Source organism: Petaurus breviceps, unplaced genomic scaffold (genome assembly GCF_028583685.1).
Source record: "Petaurus breviceps papuanus isolate PSGF00001 unplaced genomic scaffold, PetGlider_PUasm1.0 90752, whole genome shotgun sequence".
Classification (NCBI taxonomy): domain Eukaryota; kingdom Metazoa; phylum Chordata; class Mammalia; order Diprotodontia; family Petauridae; genus Petaurus; species Petaurus breviceps.
In genome coordinates, this window is record NW_027187336.1 from 10,848,473 (window position 1) to 10,868,837 (window position 20,365).

Here is a 20,365-nt window from a genome sequence, read left to right on the forward strand (position 1 = left end):
ATTCTTGCTGGAAAGGGGTTGTATTGCCAAGAGATAGAGTTGGTAGGAAGTGATTTTCTAATGATATAAGAGAGGTGAAATTGTCTTCTCATAATTATGGTAAATGTGTGATTATCTGGAAGACACAAGATCCTTTAGTGGACTTGGTGGCAATCTTGAATCCCTGAATGAAGGTGAGGCATCTTCACTGGACCTCTGCAAAAGAATGGGACAAGGGGCAGCTAGGTGGCACAGTGAATAGAGCACCGGCCCTGGAGTCAGGAGGACCTGAGTTAAATCCAGCCTCAGACACTTAACACTTACTAGCCATGTGACCTTGGGCAAGTTGCTCAACCCCAATTGCCCTCCAAAAAAAACAAAAGAATGGGACAACCCCTTGGTTGAGTTTCTAAAAGGGCATCTTTGGTACCATCATTGTACCAATCTCCTGGATGGGCCTCCTAAGGAAAGAAAGTTTTGTTTTTGCTTTATTTTTCTGGTGGGCCAGGAAACACTGAGTAATTGGCATTATGGGTCAAGTTTCTATATCAACTCTGTATCAACTGGTATCTAAGGACAGTTTGCATGCAAGAGGTTTGTGACCCCTTATTACAGGTCCATGGGTAACAGGTAATATTACCTTTTGTTACAGATGTCCCTAAACCAAAATGTAAATTTGTTATAGATTTTGAGATACCATGGTCTTTTTCACCTGATGCTGTTCCTGATCATTACTGCTGTTTTACATTGGGAAATTTATTTGGAACTATTTCTGATATTACCCCATTTCATGGACTATACTTTTCAGAGACTTTTATACTATTTGAAGTTTTTATCATTCTATTAAGTTCTATGAATTATTAAGTTCCACCTTCAGTGCTGTTTATTCTAGACTTACTTCTGAGGTTATGGTTATTTTAAGGTAGAAGTAGAAGGCCCTCTAGAGAATGTTTTTGGACCTTGCCACCAATAGGTGGAATATGGTAGGAATAGCATTTATTTTAAATATGCTGGAATGGGTTTGCAAAGAAGGGCTATCCTCCAGATTTGGTTGGTCCAGAGGACTAGGGGTATAAAAAGCCTAGCCTGTGGAGGGTGTTGTTGTTTCTGAGGTATGATGGAGTTCTTACTGCCCCTGATAACCTGGTAAATGTGAAGGCAGAGAAGAGCAGTGTCTATTTTTAGTAATTATATCTTTCATAATAAATAAAGTGATTTTTATTGCATGTTATGGTCAATAATCATTTTATTGCTTTCCAATCCCTACCCTTAATTATAAGGCTGGATGAGTTAGGCCTGGCCTGGGGAGGGGAATAGAAAGTGATATATTCAGAAATGAAAGTGATATAAAAACAAAAGATATAAATAAAAGTTAATTTTTTTAAGTATTTAGCTCAAATAGTTACTATTCATTTCATCTGTTTATAGGGAAGAACTCAAGGGTAAATGTCCTTCATGTAGGACAAAATATTATTTATATGCTTTTCTGCCTCAGAACTCTCTAACCTCACATTCTCCCTAATGACAAATAGTAAATTAGTAGAATATTACAAAACAATATTCATTGGAAAACATTATGCAGGATATGCCTATATTGTCTCAGCAACCCTTTAAGAGATATTTTGAAATTCCTTTCTAAAAGTCTTAGAGGTAACATGGCACAACAGAAAGGAAAGTCAAAGTCAAGGAAGGGGGAGTCAAAAGATCTAGGTTCAAATTCCAACTCCCACACTGTGACCTTAAATAGGTCATTTAACTTTGCTGATTCTTGGTTTCTTCATCTCTTAAAAAAAAAAAAAACTCAACCAAGAGTTAGACTAAATCAGTCGTTGATCCATTAGGGACATCACACAGATGGCCTCTGAGGTTCCGGTTCAGCCCCAGCTCTATTATAGCATGAATTTCCAGAGAGGTATTAAATGCTCTGATAGAAGAGAAGAGCAAGAGAACTTTTGTACAAGTACTAGACCTGATGTCAATGTACTGTGACCTTGGGTGAGTTCTTTAACTGAGTCCTGACTCTGAGACTTATTTTCCTGATGTGTAAAATATAGGAGGTGAGTAAATTATCTTTAAGATCCTTTCTAGCTCTAGGATTCTGAGTGTCACTTTCCTTCTGGGCAGTGAAGACTGAAAGTAATTGAATTAGACTTTATTGTTTTCTGATGGCACTACTTTCGCCTGATATGGTCTCATAGTCACAGAATCAAAGGGTTGAAAGGCAGCTTAGAAGCTGTCTACTCCAACTGGACCCTGAACAAGAATCCTCATTTCCTATAGCCCCCACTGAAGCAGCCATGGTATTATGTGTAGAGAGTCAGCCTCAGAGTGAAGAAGGCCTGGGTTCAAGTCCTGCCTCTAACACATACTAGCTGTCTGAACCTAGGAAGGCCAATTAACTTCTCATTCCTCCAAGCAATTCTGTAAGACTATAAACTACAGAACAGTTGCTCATCTTCACTGATAGAGTAAGCTGCCTACATCACTGAAATCACAGATGCAGATCAAAAAAATACACCAAACAAAAATCTCCACCAAATAATCATCCATGCCTTTGCTGAGCCCAGGGTAGCCAGTTCTACTTTCAGACAGTTAGAGAATTTTACCTTATATCAAGCTGAAATTTGCCTCTTCGTAACTTCTACTCATTGCTACTGATTTTTCCCTTTGGGGCTAAAGAAAACATTTTTAAAATTTTTTTTTAAAGCAATTAGGGTTAAGTAACTTGCTCAAGGTTACATGGCCAGTTATTTTTGTGTGGGTGCCAAGTATCTGAGGCCGGAACCGATCCCGGGTCTCCCAATGCCAGGGCTGATGCTCTTACTCACTGCACCACCTGGCCGCCCCAAGAAAAGACTTCTAAACCCTCTGTAACTTGGCACCCTTTCAAATATTTTAACATAGCCATCATGCCTCTCCTTTTTTTCCTCCAAAATAAATAGTTCCTTCAGTGCTATATGAGGCTTTTCAATATGCTGGTATTATCTTCTGGACATTCTCAAGCTTATTAATGTCCTTCCTAAAATGTGATGACCAGAAATCAAAAGTATTTCCAATGAAAATGTATGGAAATGGGAGGAAAATGTTTATGTAGATCCACCAATTAAACACCATAGAAAGCAAGTATGATGAAGGGAAAATGGCATTTGATACACCTAGAAGTCACAGAAGACAAAATCCAAGAAAGAAGCCATAAGTAAAACATAAAACCTCAAGTGTATTTACACAAACATCCAAAGATTAAATAACAACCAAAGGGAACTAAATAAAGGTCCTAATAGGAGTCAAATTTTACCTGAAAGGTGTAATAGTTATCCTCTAAAGGAAATCAGTTGTGGGGAGCCATCCCAGTCAGCTGAGAAAACCAACTCTTTTTTTTTTTTTTTTAAGCAATCGGGGTTAAGTAACTTGCTCAAGGTTACACAGCCAGTTATTATTTCTGGGTGTGGTGCTGAGTATCTGAGCCCCGATTTGACCCAGGTCATCCGGACACTAGAGCCGGTGCTCTTACTTCCTGAGCCACCTGGCCACCCCTAAGCAATTGGGGTTAAGTAACTTGCTCAAGGTTACACAGCCAGGTGTTTCTGGGTGGGTGCTAAGTGTCTGAGCCCGGGATTCGATCTCCAGGTCTTCTCAACACTGGAGCCGGTGCTCTTACTCGCTGTGCTACCTGGCTGCCCCTGAGAAAACCAACCCTTAAGAGAGTTTCAAGAACTTTTTGGCAAGGGGAGAGAAGATATCTTTATTCTCTTCCTCCCTAAGTCCCTCCCTTCCCCAGTCCATGGCAGGTGGTATCCACTGAATCAGAGTCCATCTGTAAGTTGAGACAAAACACACAGATAATCAACCTATATAACTGCCTTACAGAGATGGCATGCCCAGGAGAGAGCAGCATGAGGACACCATGAGAAGCAACATGAGGGCTCTTCAGCTTCAGATGCATGGCTTGCCTAGGGTACATGTGTTCCCTAGGTGTGTGTTTCTCAACTAGTATACTCTACATATGTGCCCACCCTTCCTACTGACACTTTAGAAAAGAAAGAAAATTATGGGAGAATGGACCCTAGGTGCAGGTTTGAGGAGGAAATATTTTGGTAGTCCTGTTTATGTTATGCCATTTTAGTAAATGCCTTTGCTTTTAGTTAATTGTATCAGCTGGCTCACAAATGTGAACACAACAGTGGGAGTATTTGAGCCATACTTTCAGAAGAATACATAGAATAAATTGAACCCAAAACAGTGGTTCCCTGCCAGCCAGCAAGTACAAGCTGGAGGTAGCCACAAAGTGAATGCTATATACTTTAGTAGATATTTGAGATAAATGTTGTCCTCCATTTCTACTGTACCTTATAAGTACTCACAGGTTCATAGGATTTAGAAGTAAAAGGAACCCTAGAAAATATTTAGTTCAACTCATAGTTTCTTTCCTTTTCATCCTCAAATAAATATCTAGGTTTCCTTACCATTATTAGTATATCAATTATTATTCCATTCCTGACACCTTAAGTCTCTGACTTTTCTTCAAATAAAGCAAATTTCTTTTCCTGTTTTTATACTGTATTAATGCCTTCTTTCACACCATATCTTATACCTAACACTCACTTTGATTTGTCATTCAGCAATTCATATCCTCTTTCCCACCCAAAAAATTTAAGTTCATATACACCTAGCTTACCTTGATTAATGGAGATGAGGCAACAACACATATGTCACTGAAATAAAAAATGACAGGCAATGAATGTCCCACTCCAATTCTCTTCTCAGTTCTGGTCCACTTTTAACAAAATTGCAATCAGCAAACAGAATAATGTAATTTTGAAAAGATTTTGGTAAGATTTTTATTAAGCATCCTCGGATGCTTAAGCATGGTGTTAAAATAACCCTGTTTTCTTATATCCCTGCAAACTGCAATCTCTGGCAGCTCCTATGAAGCTGGAAAGGCTTGAGTTTAGTGTATGACAGCTTGCTTACCTGTCATCTAAGAACCAGTCAACTTAAGTTTAGATAGGCTCATCACAAAAGTGGATTGTGACATTTTTTTTAATCAGCCTCTGTACCTCTCTGTACCAAGGTACAGAGAAAGCTGAGACAAAAGTAACCTTAGCTGGACATTTTTAGAAATGAGCTTAATTATTTTACCCTGAGGTCATAATTTATCCTTGGCTTTCTCTCACTCCCCATAATCAAAACATAGACAGGTGGAACAATAGGACACACAGGCAGGATATACCTTCCTGGGAACCAAATCTATCAGGACAGAACCAAGGGCAGGAACATAAACTCTCACAGGGCAATATTAAATTCAATTCTCAAGACTACTATAGGCAAGAGAGCTACCTAAGTCTTATACAAATCTCACAACAAAATCAGATTCCTTGTTGACATTTCTTGTTATAGTTAAGAAGGCAAAAGCAAGCAGCCAGATCTAGATAAAAACACAATTGCAAGGTCATCCTTTTTAAAGGTTCTTAAATGTTGACTGACTTTAGGAGAGACTAGTGCCAACTAATAAGTGCACATCCACATCAGAATGGTTTCCTTATTTGTACTTTATCTTTTGCAGATGAGTTCCTGCCTTCTCATTCCCAGCATTTTTTAGTCACTTCAGCTTTGACTTAGGGGTGAACTATTACTAAATGCCCATATGCACAGTGGATCAAATGAGATAATATTTGTAAAGTTCTTGGCACAATGCCTCCTGGCACATAGTAGGTGCTGAAATTAAATGCTTCTTCCTTCATTTCCTGTTTACTTTCATCAAACATCTCTTTGCTTGTGAAGGGAGACATTGCAGACATTGCTTGCCGACATTAAAAGAGTATTCTTGTTGGGGTTCCAGTCAGACTAAATCACCTTTGGGTTTGTATGAATCACTTCGATTTAGAGAAGAAGTTGTGATCTGCATTGGTGGAGGGAGTAACTATGTAGATATAATTATATATCTTTTAAGTGTAGTAATAGTAGGACCATTTCAGCTGAATTCAACAAATAATTCAAATCATCCTAAATTAAGTACTAGAAGAAATCCCATAGGTTATAAACCCTTTTTTTTAACGTATGACCCAGACGTTAAATGACTTATTAAAGGTCACACAGATAGCAAGTGAAGGAGGTAATATTTGAATCCAGCTCCTCTGACTATTGTCAAGGATCTTTCTACTGCATCACTGCGGGTATAAGGCACTGGAGATACAAAGACAAAAATAAAAAATGTTTGGGTTTTTTTTCCTCTACAGGAACTTATATTTTACTAAGAAAATGTAACATGACCACAAAAAGTAAGTTCAAAATATATACAATGTAATACAAAATAACTTCAGGAGGGTGAGCTAGCTAACGAATGGGGAGATCAGGAGAGGCCGCATGTAGGAAGTGAGCTGTGCTATGAAGGAAGCTGAGAGTGGTGAGGAGGGAGTAAATTCCAGATACGGGATGCCATTTGTGCAAAGGCACCAAAGTGAGAGGTTGTGCACGAGGAACAGCTAAGCAGGCCTGCCTCTTTGCCTGGAGAGTCTGTGCAAGGTAGGTGGGAGTCATATCGTGGAGGGCTTTAAATGCTAGGGTGAAGCTTTTACATTATATCCCAGTGGCAATGGGCAGACATTTTAGATTTTTAGGTAAAGGGAGTGGCATCGTCATTGCTGTGTTTTAGGATTATGCATTTGGTACATGTCAGGGTTTTATGCTAATCCTAACTTAGCATCCTCCAGCACCGGGAAAATGCTTTTAATACCCCATATGTTTGCAGAGTAAATCCTTGACCTCTTCCTGGGTACCTGTGCACAGCCGGCTGGTAGTCACTTAAAAATGCATTATTTAAGAAGAAACGTGAATCCTACCTCAAACAGCTTACCACCCCATAGAGGGATAAAACCAAACTATGGCCACCAACGTGTGTATGTCTACACCTATTTATGATTTCTAGGAGACTCCGGAAGGGAGGGCAGTTTTAGGTTTTCAGCCAGAAGATAACGAAAAAGCTGAAAAAGTAATTAGAGATCAGCTAGTCCAACCCCCTAATCATTTTATATGTTACGAGGGGAGGCCCAGACCCTTGCCCAAATTAACGCTAGGAGCAGGGGTAGGACGAGACTCCCGACTCTGAGCTCAGTCTCTTTTCCTCCAGGCTGGGGCTGCTTCCATCGCTCTTCGCTCCCCCGCCATCCTTAAGAACTATGGCCTCCCCTTCTTCTTTCCCTCAGTCTCATCTCTCCCACCCCTGATGCGCAGTACACAGCCCCACGCTCCCCCCTCCTCCCGGCGTGCACTGCCTCCGCCCTTCCCTCAACTCGACCCTCCTCCTCTGGGCGCGACTGAATGATGCGTGGCGCGGGGCATTATGGTCTCCTGCGCGGCCGAGCCGGCGCAGAAAGGATTGGGGGGGTGGGGGGGAGTGTAAAGAACAAGGCCGACCAAATAAACACAACGTGTGGGGGGGGGTGCGCGCAAGCGCGCTCAAGGTAGCGAGGTGGGCCGGGGTGGGGAGGGGGCGGTGCGTGGCTACGGCGAGCCGAGCGGAGCGGGGCGGGGCCAGGCCGCGCGGCCTTGGCGGGGAGGAGGGGAGGTGGGAGGGGGGCGGGTTAGGGGGAGCCGGAGGAGGAGGAAGTGTCATGGCGTCGGGCCGTGGGGCTTCTTCTCGCTGGTTCTTCAGCCGGGAGCAGCTGGAGAACACGCCGAGCCGCCGCTGCGGGGTGGAGGCGGATAAGGAACTCTCCTACCGCCAGCAGGCGGCCAACTTTATCCAAGATATGGGGCAGCGTCTCAATGTGTATCCTTTATTTTTTATTCCTCCCCCATCTCACCTTCCACCATTCACCTCTTAATCCCCCTTCTCCCAACCTCCATCTTCCCTCCCCTTTCCCTGTCCCCGCCGCCTCCCTCATCATCCCACCAGCTGGGACAGGCGTCCGGGGCCTGGACGCGGCGAACATGGCGTTGCGGCCGTCGGCCACGCCGTGAAGGGCCCGGTAGGGGCCGGCCCTGGGGGGAGGCCGGGGGTGGTCGGAGCCGGGACCCCGGATCCCCGGCCGGGTTTGAACGCTGCGTTGTGTAATCCCATCGGATGCTCCGCGTGGCGGGGCGGGGGGGAGCGGTGCAGCCTCTCCTGGGGCTGCTGATCCCGGAGAAGCCTCAGCGCGGAACCGGAGGTGGGGGGGGGGGGGGAGACTGTTAAGAGGAGAGGCCGGCGATTGGAGCTTTGAAAGACTTCTCTCCGGAGGCCCCCTGAGCATCTAGGAGACGGGGCGGCCCTGACCACATGTGCTGTGGCACGCACCGAGCCTAGGCTTTATGTTCTTGGGGTGGCTTTGAAGTGCTTTGATTTTTGGAGGAAATAATACATGCAGCCAGAAATCCTCCTAAGAGCTTTGGCGAGCTGGCTTGCTTTGAAAAGCTTCGTATTTTTTTCCTCCCACCTCACCCCCATAGCAATTTTAAGGCCCTCCTTCTCTCCTGCCCTCTCCTACTAGTTTTCCATTTTGATTTTTTTTTTTGGGGGGGGGGTCTTCTTTATGAAGGAGATGCTTTGGAAAAGAGCATTGAAATATTCCTTCAAATAAACTTGGTACCAATAGTAATATCAACCTTGTGCAGCATATTTTAAGAAGAAAAAATTAGATTCTATAATTAACGTCTTGAAAATGTGCATTTCCTAAACACTACCTTCCAGCTCTCAACTTACAATAAATACTGCAATTGTTTACATGCACAGGTTTTATATGCACCATTCTTTCACCAAGTTTAACAGAAATGTAAGTACAATTTTTTTTAACAGCATTTGGTCATATATTAAAAGTAGTTAAATTTTCATTTATTTTATAAAAGGGAAAGATTCTTTCGGTGGTTTTATTGATGTGAACTGGGTATTAATAGTAATTTTATTTTTGCAAATGATGTTTATATTTTCTTCAAACGGTCAGATTGTGTTTTCATGTTCGTATGTAGAACATCAGGCATCTTCATCTCTAATCCTACATGTTGGAAAATCATATAGTCAGAGTTATTTAATTGGCAACAATCCAGTTGAAATTTTATACTTACATATTTAAACGTTTCAGTAAAGTACAAAATTTAGGCTGAACAAGCCAGAAGTGTGAGTATACAGTTGTTAGGAGACTTTGTTTGAAATGTGGACTTGAACTTTGTCAAAACCAATTTTTCTTTATATTGACTTTATAATTGATTTTGGAACTGACCATTTGTTTTAAAAAAGAAAAAGGTAAATGTTGAGGGACGTTAATTTGCAAAAGGTCAGTATCTATCTAATTCATTTCTGTGGTAAACAAAGGATGCCAAAATTTCTTTAGCTATTAGGGCAACTTGTTACCTTTACAAATACTGGTCAACCAAATGACAAATCTTGCTTCAAACATACCACCTCACAGGTAAATTATAGAAAAGGGTTATAAACATTTTCTAGTTTACTTTTCCATGTGACATTAGTGTTTAATTTCTAAGTATGCTATTTATAGTTTATGAAAAATACCCATATAAGATATATTAGATGCTCTTCAGCAGAAGATGTGCTGTGTATGTTGCTTACAATGAAGAAAGTTGCCTATCTTTAGGTGGAATTTTGCACTACCCATATTCTATCCTTCCCTCAGTTTTAGTTTTTTGTTCCACCACAGTTTTACAAATAATGTTATAATGATAAAGATATATCATAGAGGGCTTGATCATCAGTAGATAATCCAAAATAGTTACAGCTAAAATAACCTTTTAAAAAAAGTTATTAGCACACTTTTAATAAATAAATGAAAAGGCATAATGTTTAAATTGGAATTTTGTTGTTTAACAATCCATTTTATAAATTAGTCTGATGATCCTTAGCAGTATAATTTGTTTTGCAAAATTCTGATCTGAATATTTTCTAGTGGACTTTGCAGCACCCCCACTTGCATTTTTCTGTTATGTATCTTTTTTCTTTCTCTGGTATGTTCCCCTTCTTCCTACTCAATCTCGTCTGTCTCAGTTCTTATATTTCTAGTATAGTGGATTTGAGTTAGTGGTGGTGGCAAGATGAAAGTTAAAGGTTGGTGATAACCTTTAGATTAGGAATTATGAAATTTTAACATGAAAATTGCTTATATAGGTAGACATAGATAAATATCAAAACTTTGATAAAGGTGGCCCTGAAAAACCCAATTGGCAATTAGTAATCAAATTGGAGTTTATAAAGCATATGGAAATTCTCTTATGTAGCTATAGATCATGTATTTTCTGAGTTAAGTTTGCTTTGCTCTTTGTATTGAAATCAATTACTGGAAAACCTCTTTTGGAGGAGGGTGGGTGAGAGTGGCTTCTTCCCATAATTTGTCTCCATGGCCTGTGTGGTGTGCTTTAAATCAAGCAATTTGTCAAATCTGGTGCCAAGATTCAAAGCTTTGTCCATTTCAGAAGTCCTTTGTGCAATATTTGAAAGTATTAGCAACTTTCATTGTATTTTTCAGTCTTTACTTAAATAGTATTAAATTGTAATTGCAAAGCTAAGTATCTGGTGTGTCTGACTTATGAATCAAACTTGAGTTTTTGAAACTTCTTGTGTGTGTGTTAATGTAAATTCTAAAGTGTTACTAATGTTTTACTCTGAAAAGTATTAAAAGGTAGCACAATACAGCCTTCATATAATCCTTTTCAGAATTTTTTTACATTTGCTGTCATAACATCAAAAGTGGTTTTAATATTTATGTTGGTGCCCTACCATCAAATGTACAACCTTACTCTTTTATCTTTTTTTTTTCCTATTCTTTTAGGGTGAAGGGGGTGGTCTCAAATTGAATGTGAGTCACTTTTAAATTCATACTCCCCCAAATCAGGAAAATTTAGCGAAATAATAGGGTTATAATTGAAGACTATAAATTTTAGGAAATTACAATTCTTTTCAATATTCAGCAAAATGAAAAAACTAGTTCCTTTTGGTAAACAAACTTGATATAGAATGTTACAACAGCAAAGACAGGCTTAAAGCATACCCAGTAAGATATTTTATATTTAAACAAAAATATTTTATTTGTGGCATGCAGTATTTCCATTTTAAATCCATTAATATAAAATTAAAAGTTAACACAACAGTGGAAGTGTAGTGTTAATGTTCTGTAGCAAAAGTGGATTTGATTTACCAAAAAAAAAAAAAAGCAAAAAAAAAAACCCATGGATATCTTTGTCCCTGAAAAAGATTTTGGCGAAAGAAGGCAGGTACAAATAGTCATTACTTTTCTTGCTTCAAATCTGGATTAAAAGTGGCTACAAGACATGGGAACTGCTTCCTAGTAACCCTTACTTTTCTCCTTCCTAAATGCAATATTGTATCTTTCTAGTGCTCTCCCTCTCTTTAACAGTTTTTTCTTATTGCTTGAAAATACTGTTGAATTGTATTGAGGATTTTATTTGGAAGGTTAAATATCACATTGAAAGCTAAATGACATGAATCAAGTATCTTATGATTAGGTAAATGTTTCCTTTTACCCAAGGGAAAGAAGGCTAGTTATTTGTCAGATTTTTTTTCCTAATTGGAATGAGGAATATAAGAATAGCCATACTAGGTCAAACTAGTATGGATCTGCTTAGCCCTGTATTCTATTGCTAATAGTAATTACAGACAGAAGTGCTTTCCCTATTGATAACTTTTAAAAATTAGCTATTTCCTAGTTTCTTGTAGTAGGCATGGTTTGGTATTCATTAATAATATGTGCAAACCCTTTTTTAATGCATTTAAATTTAACATGAATATTATTTTGAATAGATGCATTTATCCATTACTAAGATAAGCTCTCCTCGTTAATAGGGATTACTTTATTTATCTTTGTATACTTCTTAATTCTTAGTTTAGTGCCTGGAATGTAGTAGATATTCGTGTTTGTTGAATGAATAATTGGAAATTAGTGAGTTTTTGCCTCTGTTTTGAACTTGCTTTACTTCCCCTTTCAAAGATACCCTTTTGTACTATCATCTTAGTATTGCTGGATTTAATGTACAAGTCTATGCTTACTTTATCCAGTCATTTTAAGATTCTATAGCTTTCCATCTCATCCCTTCTTAACCTTTTAATTTTGTACATTGAAGAACTCCTGTCCTTTTAGTCTCTCTCCATACAACAGCCCTGCTTTTCCCTCCAACTCCTGCTCCCCACCCCAAATCCTCTGTTTATTTTAGTTATCTTTCCTTGGATCCTCCTTGGCCCGTCTAATTACCACAACTCAAGAAATACATAATGGAATGAGAGCACTACACACAATAGGCCTGGTGTGGATACACTAGTTTTACAAAGGTAGGATGATGTTTTTTCTGTATTTTCAACCTTTTTAAAATGCTCAACCTTTTTGTCAACCCTCAATAGAATATTTACAAGGACGCTAGGGCCCTTTTCTGGGTGTTTGCTGAGAACACAGTATTTTTATACCACTTATTTTGATCTATTTCATTTAAATTTTCTTTAATGTATTCCATTCATTTGGTACTTTGGTAGAAGTTTGTTATGTGAAAAACTGGGGACTTCACTGTACACTCACTATTTTAGATCTTTTATTAAAAATAACTAGAGCATTCTAATAATTCCTGAGGGACCCCACTATTTTATTTTCAGTGTAGGGAAAATAACCCCACCTTTTTTTTTTTTTTTTTTGCTTTCCCCTTTCTCTAAGTTTTCTAGCCATAAAACAAAGGTCTCTCTAGTTTCTGCTGTAGAAAATTTCAAAGTTATTTTAAATTAATTGACTTTTATAGGTTCTCTTTTACCTCAGTATGCTTTTTTTTTTTTTAAGCAATTGGGATTAAGTAACTTGCTGAAGGTTACATGGCTAGGAGTTTCTGGGTGGGTGCTAACTGTCTGAGCCTGGATTCGATCCCAGGTCATCCCAACCCTGGGGCTGGTGCTCTTACTCCCGGTGCTACCTGGCCACCCCAAAGAAACAATCCCTGCTCTTTTTTTTTTTTCTTCAAGGGCAGTTGGGGTTAAGTGTCTGAGACTGGATCCGAACGCTGCCCCTTCAGTATGCTTTTTAAACACCTCAAATACTAGTAAACTTTTTAGGCATGATTTCCCTTTGGACAAAACAACGATAACAGAAATTGGAGCATTTCCCTCAATTGTTTTTGTTTGATGATTCTGTCTTTTAGTGTATGAAGTCTACCAATTGCCCAGGAATGGGAGTTTTACTCCTGACTCACCTGCCTAGAATCCCCTTGAGCACTATTAGCTGCTTTTCTCATGAACAAGGGTCATATTTGTAGTCTGCTACTTCTGACTTTGTTAATTAAGTGTTGTGGAGTACCATTTTCTAGTATATTTAATGCTTTTAAGTAATTTCATTTTGTAACAGAAACTATAACACCTAAAATTGGAGTGGTAATTTTAGTTTAATCTCTGACAGTATTTTGATGTACTTTAGATTTTTATGCTGAGACTATCCCAGGTTTTAAGCATTACATTTTTTTTCTTGAGCCTATTAGATCAATACTATTTATTAACTGCTTGAACTTGGTGTCATTTTAGATTTCTAAAAAGATTTATTTGTTATGTATTTTATCCAGACAATATTTAATAATGTAGTATTGAACAGATTATTGAACTATAGAATGTTAGTGCTAAGAAGAAACTTAGAAATCTTCTAGACCAGTGGTGTCAGACTCAAATAGAAATGGCCTGCAGGCTGTATTGATTTAGAAAACCACAAATTAATGTTCTGTGTTGTATTTTTATTTTGTTAAATATTTCCCAATTATGTTTTAATTTTGTGCTTACTGAGGAGTTTTGAGGGCTGAGTTTGACACTTCTGGTCTAGTCCATCCCCTTGTTTTTACAGATAAGGAAACTAAAGGCAATAGAGTGATTTGCCCAAGGTCAAAGAGTGAATTAGTGGCCCATTTGAAACTAGAACCAGGTCTCCTGACCTGATTAATTTATTATTAATTTTGTTTTTAAAGTATTTTTCTTCTGAGCCATTTTGATTTTTTTTAATTTAATTCCTAGGTCACTGATAAAAAAGCAACATAAGGGCAATTTCATCTTTAATGGAAGTATCCAGAGATTTTGAGTTGGAAGGGATGTTAGAAGTTGGTCATCTATTCTAATCCCCTCATTTTATGGGGGAAGAAACTGAGACTGAAAGAGGGATGATTTGCCCAAAGTCACAATTAGTTAAATGATAGAACTGGGATTCAGATACAGATTCTCAGATTTCTAATCAAGCACTCTTTTCCATTGTCTTCTACTACCTCTAGTTTTATTGTTTTAAAATGTCTTTTAAACTTCTTACCTACCAAGGTAAATGTTTTAAAATAGTTTGTTTTAATATGTAGGTACAATTTCAATAAATATTAAATGTCTACTTTGTACAAGACTCTGCTAGATAGATTTAATTTGGAGGTCTTTTTGCTTGCCCACCAAATGGTTTATTGTTAAGTTAAACCAACTTTTGCAAATACACAGGTGAAAAAAATTTAGTCTGGTTAGAATTCTTAGTAGTACTCAAGAGAGTACAGGTCATGAGCTTTATTACTTCCAAGATTGTTAACAGAAATCTAACAGTAATAAAAACTAATAGCTTTAAATGTCTTCCCTTTAAATTGATTTACATGACAGAATTTTTTTTTCTGGGTAAATTTATTACAAAAATTTAAAAACCAGGAATAAGAAGTATGATTGTATGATATTCTTTCACTTTAATTGCATAAATATATTCAGTTCCAAAGTAATAAACTGACATCAAGGATATACCCTACTTTACCTGTGAAAAAGCCATCTTTTGCATTATTATTATTTTATTTTAAGCATTATTTATACATTAAAGGCAAGAAACTATATTTAGCAAGACAGTGTACAATACTTTTATAGCATTCATTACAGAAATACAACTCCAGCTTAGGGTTTATAAATTGCTTCATGTCTATGCACCCCCATTGAACCTAGAAACTGTCTGTGAATGGAGTTTAAAAGCAAATTTATTAAAATGTAGGGAAATTTAATACAACTGTTGCCAAGGAAAACTGCACTAGCTAAAAGCTAATCTAAAAGCTTATTAGAATTGCAGTCCTGATAAGCAATGAGAAGAAAAATTTGCTTTAAAATAAGATTTACAGACTTTTAGCATACTTTCAACATAACGGCTAAAAACATTGAGGACTTGTACTTGCAGGGTGCTTAGAGTCTAATTGCGGAGATGCAAAAAATAAGAGTAAAATTACAGGAACTTAGACATCAGAATTTGTGTTGTCTTTCAAAGCAAAAGCATTCACCATGAAAAGTAATAAGCTTGATGAAATTATACTGCCATTATTTAAAATTTTTTTAAAATATCTCTTAGGTTTGTCATGCAAACAAATTAGTTTTATCACTTAGTGAAATAAAAAAACTAAAACTGTCATCCATTTTATTAATTTAGCTCTGAATTCTGACTTTTCATAATGTTGAACACATTCAGGTACATGTTCTAATTTTTTTTAATTTCAGAAACTCCATATTTTATTGCAGTACCCAACATCTTGACCCCTTCTAACTTTGGTGCAGTTACATGGAGGGGTATATGTGCACCCAGACTCATTGTGGCAGAAAATATCGTACATTTAATTTGATCTTAAAATTTAGAAAACTGTTCTAAGTTTTATATTGTCTACAATAATAAGTGTTATAAATACAAGCTACCCAATTAAATGTATAATGTGAAGACATTTTCCTAGTTAGTTTTCTTAAAATGAAAGGGATGAAGGCCTGTGATATTTTCTCTTTGCTTAGTATTATGCTTTCTTTTTTAAATCATCTACCTTTCCTCAATAGTGACTGTATATAGTAATTCACATTTATGTAGTGCTGTATATTTGCAGAGTCCTTCCCTTTTCAATTGGTAGTTCATTTGTTATCCATATTTTACAGATGAGGAAAATGATGATCAGAGGCTTAATGAAACTTGCACGTGATCACATAGCTAGGAAGTTTTGAGGCAGTATTGAAATCCAGGTCTCCTGATTTCCCATAAAGATCTATTTATTGTACTATGTTGCTTATGTGACCCCTTTTCTGTTATAAATTTACTGTACTTTAAAGGTCATTTGTAGTACTTTTGTAACAGTGATATACGTATTTATATGCTCTTTCCTTTGAATAAAAAGATGACTTTTTTTTTTAACCCTTCTACATTTACCCAGTGTCTATGTATATATTGAGGTTAAGAGCATAGGCTGTGAGATGTTTTCTTTGCACAGACTAAGTTCTGTATGGAAATAAAACTTTAAACTTTGCCTTCGTTTGGTTTTTGTACCAAACTGAACTGATGTTATAGTGAGTTAAATTGAATGGCATCGGATTTCTATAAGTTTAATAAATTGCTAAAATAAAAAAATACATATGTAGCAGTTCAGTGTCATTTCCAACCCAAATATCATAATTCAACATCTGTTTCATTTATGAACTTTAATATGTACTAAATATCTGTATAGGAATTTTGGGTTGCTTTCAAATCACCTAAAATCAACCCATAAATCTTCACTTTTTTAAAATAAGTTTTTTTTTTCCCACCATGAGAGTCACAATAATGAAATGTTAGCATCCCAAGCAATTTGGATTCATCATTTAAGAAAGTAATCGTCCTACTTTAGATGGTAGTGGTTTCTTCTCTTTAATTTGAGAATTCATGTGGGAATTGAGGAAACAGACTTCTTGTTTTCCATTCTGTAAACAAGAAAAGGAGGGTCAAGACTCATAAACCTGAAAGAACTTGGAAGAAAAAGGTAAAAGATTTTCTGAAAATACTTTCAGTCTCTTCTCTATTCCTCCTCCCAATCTAAAGAGAAAAATTCTGGGAAAACCCTATTTTCCCAAAACCCATATTTTTTGATACCCTTATCCCCTTCCTATTTATCTCCATGTAGTTGCATGATCCAATATTTGTAGATTTTTCATTTGGGCTTTGGAGTCACCAGCTTGTTTAAACAAATTGGATTAGAGCTGCTATGGATATAATGAATTTCTTGTCTTTCTAATTTGGTGTTTACTTTAATCTTTGCTCTAACCCGCCAGTGTCTCTGCATGTAGGCTACTATTTCTACAACTATAACTTGTCACTTCCTGTCTGTTATGATTTGTTATGATTTCACAGCATGCAACATGACTAGCACCTTCCAACTATCTTCTTGAAAAAAATAGTTGTCATTAAACAGTTGTGAGATTTCTAAATAGTCTTTAAGTCTTGCTTTTTATTTCTTGGTCCCAAATCAAGTAATCTCTTCTCATCAGCAACATTAATAGAACCATCACATCAAGAAGATGAATAAGGAAGAGTGACTGCCAGAGATGAAACAATTTGAAAAGCTTTGGGGAATGTTCTTGAAGCTATATCAAAATGGGCAAAAGTTGAAAAGAATGGAAAAAATCACAAATTTTGCATTAACCAAAAAAAGTGATCCAGTAAAACGTTAGGCATATGGGTTCATAGTTGATACTTTATCACCTCTATAAAATCTTTTGAGAATGGTTCCTACTTTCTTTAAAGGCATCTTCAATGAAAACATAAATAATTAGGTAGTTTCCACAATGAATTTAATCTTTAGGGTCCAAAGACTATTTGAAAATATCAAGAATATGATACCATTGTGGGTTTTTGGTTGTTTTTTTTTTTTTTTTTAGCATTTAACTTGGTAAAGCAAGATGAAGCCTTTAAGGTCTTCTCAAACAAGTTCTGTATTATATATTTTAAAATTATAAGACTTCCATGGCAAGCTATTTCAAAGAAAACTAAAATTTATTCAGTGGCCCACTGAGTGTCTACATTGAGGGTGTTAAGTTAAACAGGAAAATTTTCACTCAAATGCTTACAATGTCACAGAAGGTATTTAACAGAAATTTCAAAGTAAAAGATTTTTCATTGATGGCAAGGTTCTCCAGATTTTCCTTGGAGACAGTAAGATAGCATTACATTAATTACATCAAGCTCTAGAAAACTACAAACCCCTTAATGTAAATACTAGAAAAAAATGAATGGAAATTATATATTGCCCTAATGTTGAGCAGTGTTTGGGAAGATTAGTCAGTATGTTTTTTGTTTAAGTGAGACAGGTAGATAATGAGTTGAGGCAAAATTGAGAGGGATAAGAGAAAGTTAATATCTGACATTTACATAGTGTTTTAAACTTTGCAAAATGTTTCATCTCTTTATTTTGATCCTTACAGCCACCTTGTGAAATAGATAGTATAATAGGCTTTATCCTTATTTTGCCAGTGAGGAAACTTGAGATGCAATAAGAGATATATGTATATGGCTTCCACATATTCATATAGGATAGCAAAGTGGCACAGTAGATAAGAGATCTGGGCCTGCAGTCAGGATGACCTGAATTCAAATCTAGCCTCAGACACTCCCCTCTTTATAAACTGTCAGTGATTGCTTACTCAGCTAGGAAAAAATACAAACTCTTCCTGGTATACAGTAAGTATATGAAGATACAGCCAGGTGAATAGAGTGCTTGGGCCCAAAGTCAGCAAGATCTGATTTCAAATGTGACCTCAGATGCTGTACTAGCAGTGTGACCCTGGGCAAATCACTTAATCCTGATTTCCTCAATTTCCTTATCTGTAAAATGAGCTGAAAAAGAAAGGCAAACTCACTACAGTATCTTTGCCAAGAAAACCCCAGATGGGATCACCAAGTCAGACACAACAGAAATGACTACAGCAACACATTTACATATCTAATGTCAAAGACAATATTTGAACTTAATAGTTCCTAATGCCTAAATTCAGCCCTCTTTCCCTTATACCATACTGCTCCTCATCAAGTTGAATTATCTTTGAAAAACTGAATAGTACTTTCATTGACAATTACAAATGTACAGCTTCCCGTCTTTTTTATATGAGTATGTGACTGATGATTTCTGTATGACTACAAATCTTGGAACACCTTGATCTCAGAAAGTATAGTCTGATGAGTACAGCAGACATAATAAGCACAGGGTAACATGTTACCTTAAAGGCCCAGGTGATAGGATTAAGAAGAGAGATGTCAAATTCAGACTTGCCAGTGTGACCCAAACCAGAGGGAAATGTTGAACAAGATAAATGAAAATACAGTACAGGCTAGATAATATTAATTTGTAGTTTTCTGAGTCAATATATGGCCCAAAGGTATCTGTTTCAATTTGAGTTTGACACCACTGATTTAGAGCAGTGATTGACCGTAGAAATCATCCATTCGAATCAGGCCCTTCATTCTGAATAGGAAACTTGAGGCCCAAAAGGACTTGCTTTAGACAATACAGGTTATTTATAATAGTTAGGATTTGAATCCACAGTCCTCTGGCTTCCGGGTTGGGCTCCATGTCTGTAATGCACTCATTGGCTGGTTGGTAAACTCTGGCCTCCTTCAAAGCTCAGCTCAAATGCATAAGGCTTTTTCGTAACCATATGCCCCAATTGCTATTTCCTCTTCTGCTGATTTATATTTACTTTATATCCATTTATGTGAGGATGTTGTTTTTGCTTATAAGTGATCTATGAGAAGGAAATATTTAAATTTTTTGTCCGGTCCCCCAGCACCTTATGTAGTGCCTCCCACATGATGCTTAATGATTGACCAAAGAATATTATTGAACAGATGTAAAATTGCCCTCAAGTCAAGATCCTGAAAGAATGAACATGTGAGAGGATTCATCGGACAAATACAAGGATCTGATGGGAAGGTATAGAGCGTTGGTACAGGATATACACACTGGTGACATTATGGATACTTTCCAGAATAGATGTCTTGCTGATTTGATTAAGCACTGCTAATATGTAACTGTTTTGCTTTCTCACTTGGTTCTTTCAGACTGCCACAATAGCAGTGAGCACTTTCTCCCTCTTCAAATGACTACCTATACTTTGTATTTACTTGTGTTTCTGTCCTATCCTCTCCCCTTGGAATTTAAGCTGAGGTAGTAATGGAATAGTAGAAAAGGTGCTGTACTTAAGAAGATTGAGATCAAATAATAAGACTGCCTTTTAATCTGTATGACCCTGAGTAAGTCCCTTAACTTTGGGGTGCCTGTGTTCTCATCTGTAAAAGGGAGGTTGGAATAGATAATCTATGATCCTATGATACTTCTATTTTTGACTTTATTTTCACAGCAGGTAGCTTAACACTTTGTACTTAGGAATATAGAATCCTAGATACAGATCTATAGAGAGGTCTTCTGGTCCAACCCTTTCATTTATACAGATGAAGAAACTGAGACACAGGAGGGTAAGTGACTCGTCCAAAGTCATACAGGTTTGTTTTTTTAATGGCAAAGCCTGGATTTGACCCAAACTCTCATGGCATTCCCTCTACTAAACCAGAATTGCCTCGTTCACTGGGTTTTTTTGAGTCATAGTGAATTGAAGAGGTCTGACCATGTTACTTCCCTATTCAAATGAATTCAG

At 37.3% G+C, this 20,365-nt stretch overlaps 1 protein-coding gene across 8 annotated transcripts in view; it reads left to right on the forward strand.

Moving 5' to 3' along the window:
- Positions 1-6,348: 6,348 nt before the first annotated feature.
- CCNT2 (cyclin T2) overlaps positions 6,349-20,365 on the forward strand; it is a 45,250-nt gene continuing 31,233 nt past the window's right edge. For 3 of the 8 annotated variants that reach the window (XR_011164397.1, XM_069067812.1, XM_069067813.1), the window contains exons 1-2: positions 7,549-7,747; positions 8,648-8,729. Coding sequence is in view for 6 of the 8 variants with exons in the window: in XM_069067812.1 (XP_068923913.1) it covers positions 7,590-7,747; positions 8,648-8,729 (240 nt within the window). In the remaining 2 variants the exon portion in view is untranslated. Of the gene's footprint in view, positions 6,502-7,374; positions 7,440-7,548; positions 7,748-8,647; positions 8,730-10,733; positions 10,761-17,771; positions 17,814-20,365 lie in introns of those variants that run through there. The other 5 variants (XM_069067819.1, XM_069067815.1, XM_069067816.1 and 2 more) reach the window with 5 other exon arrangements.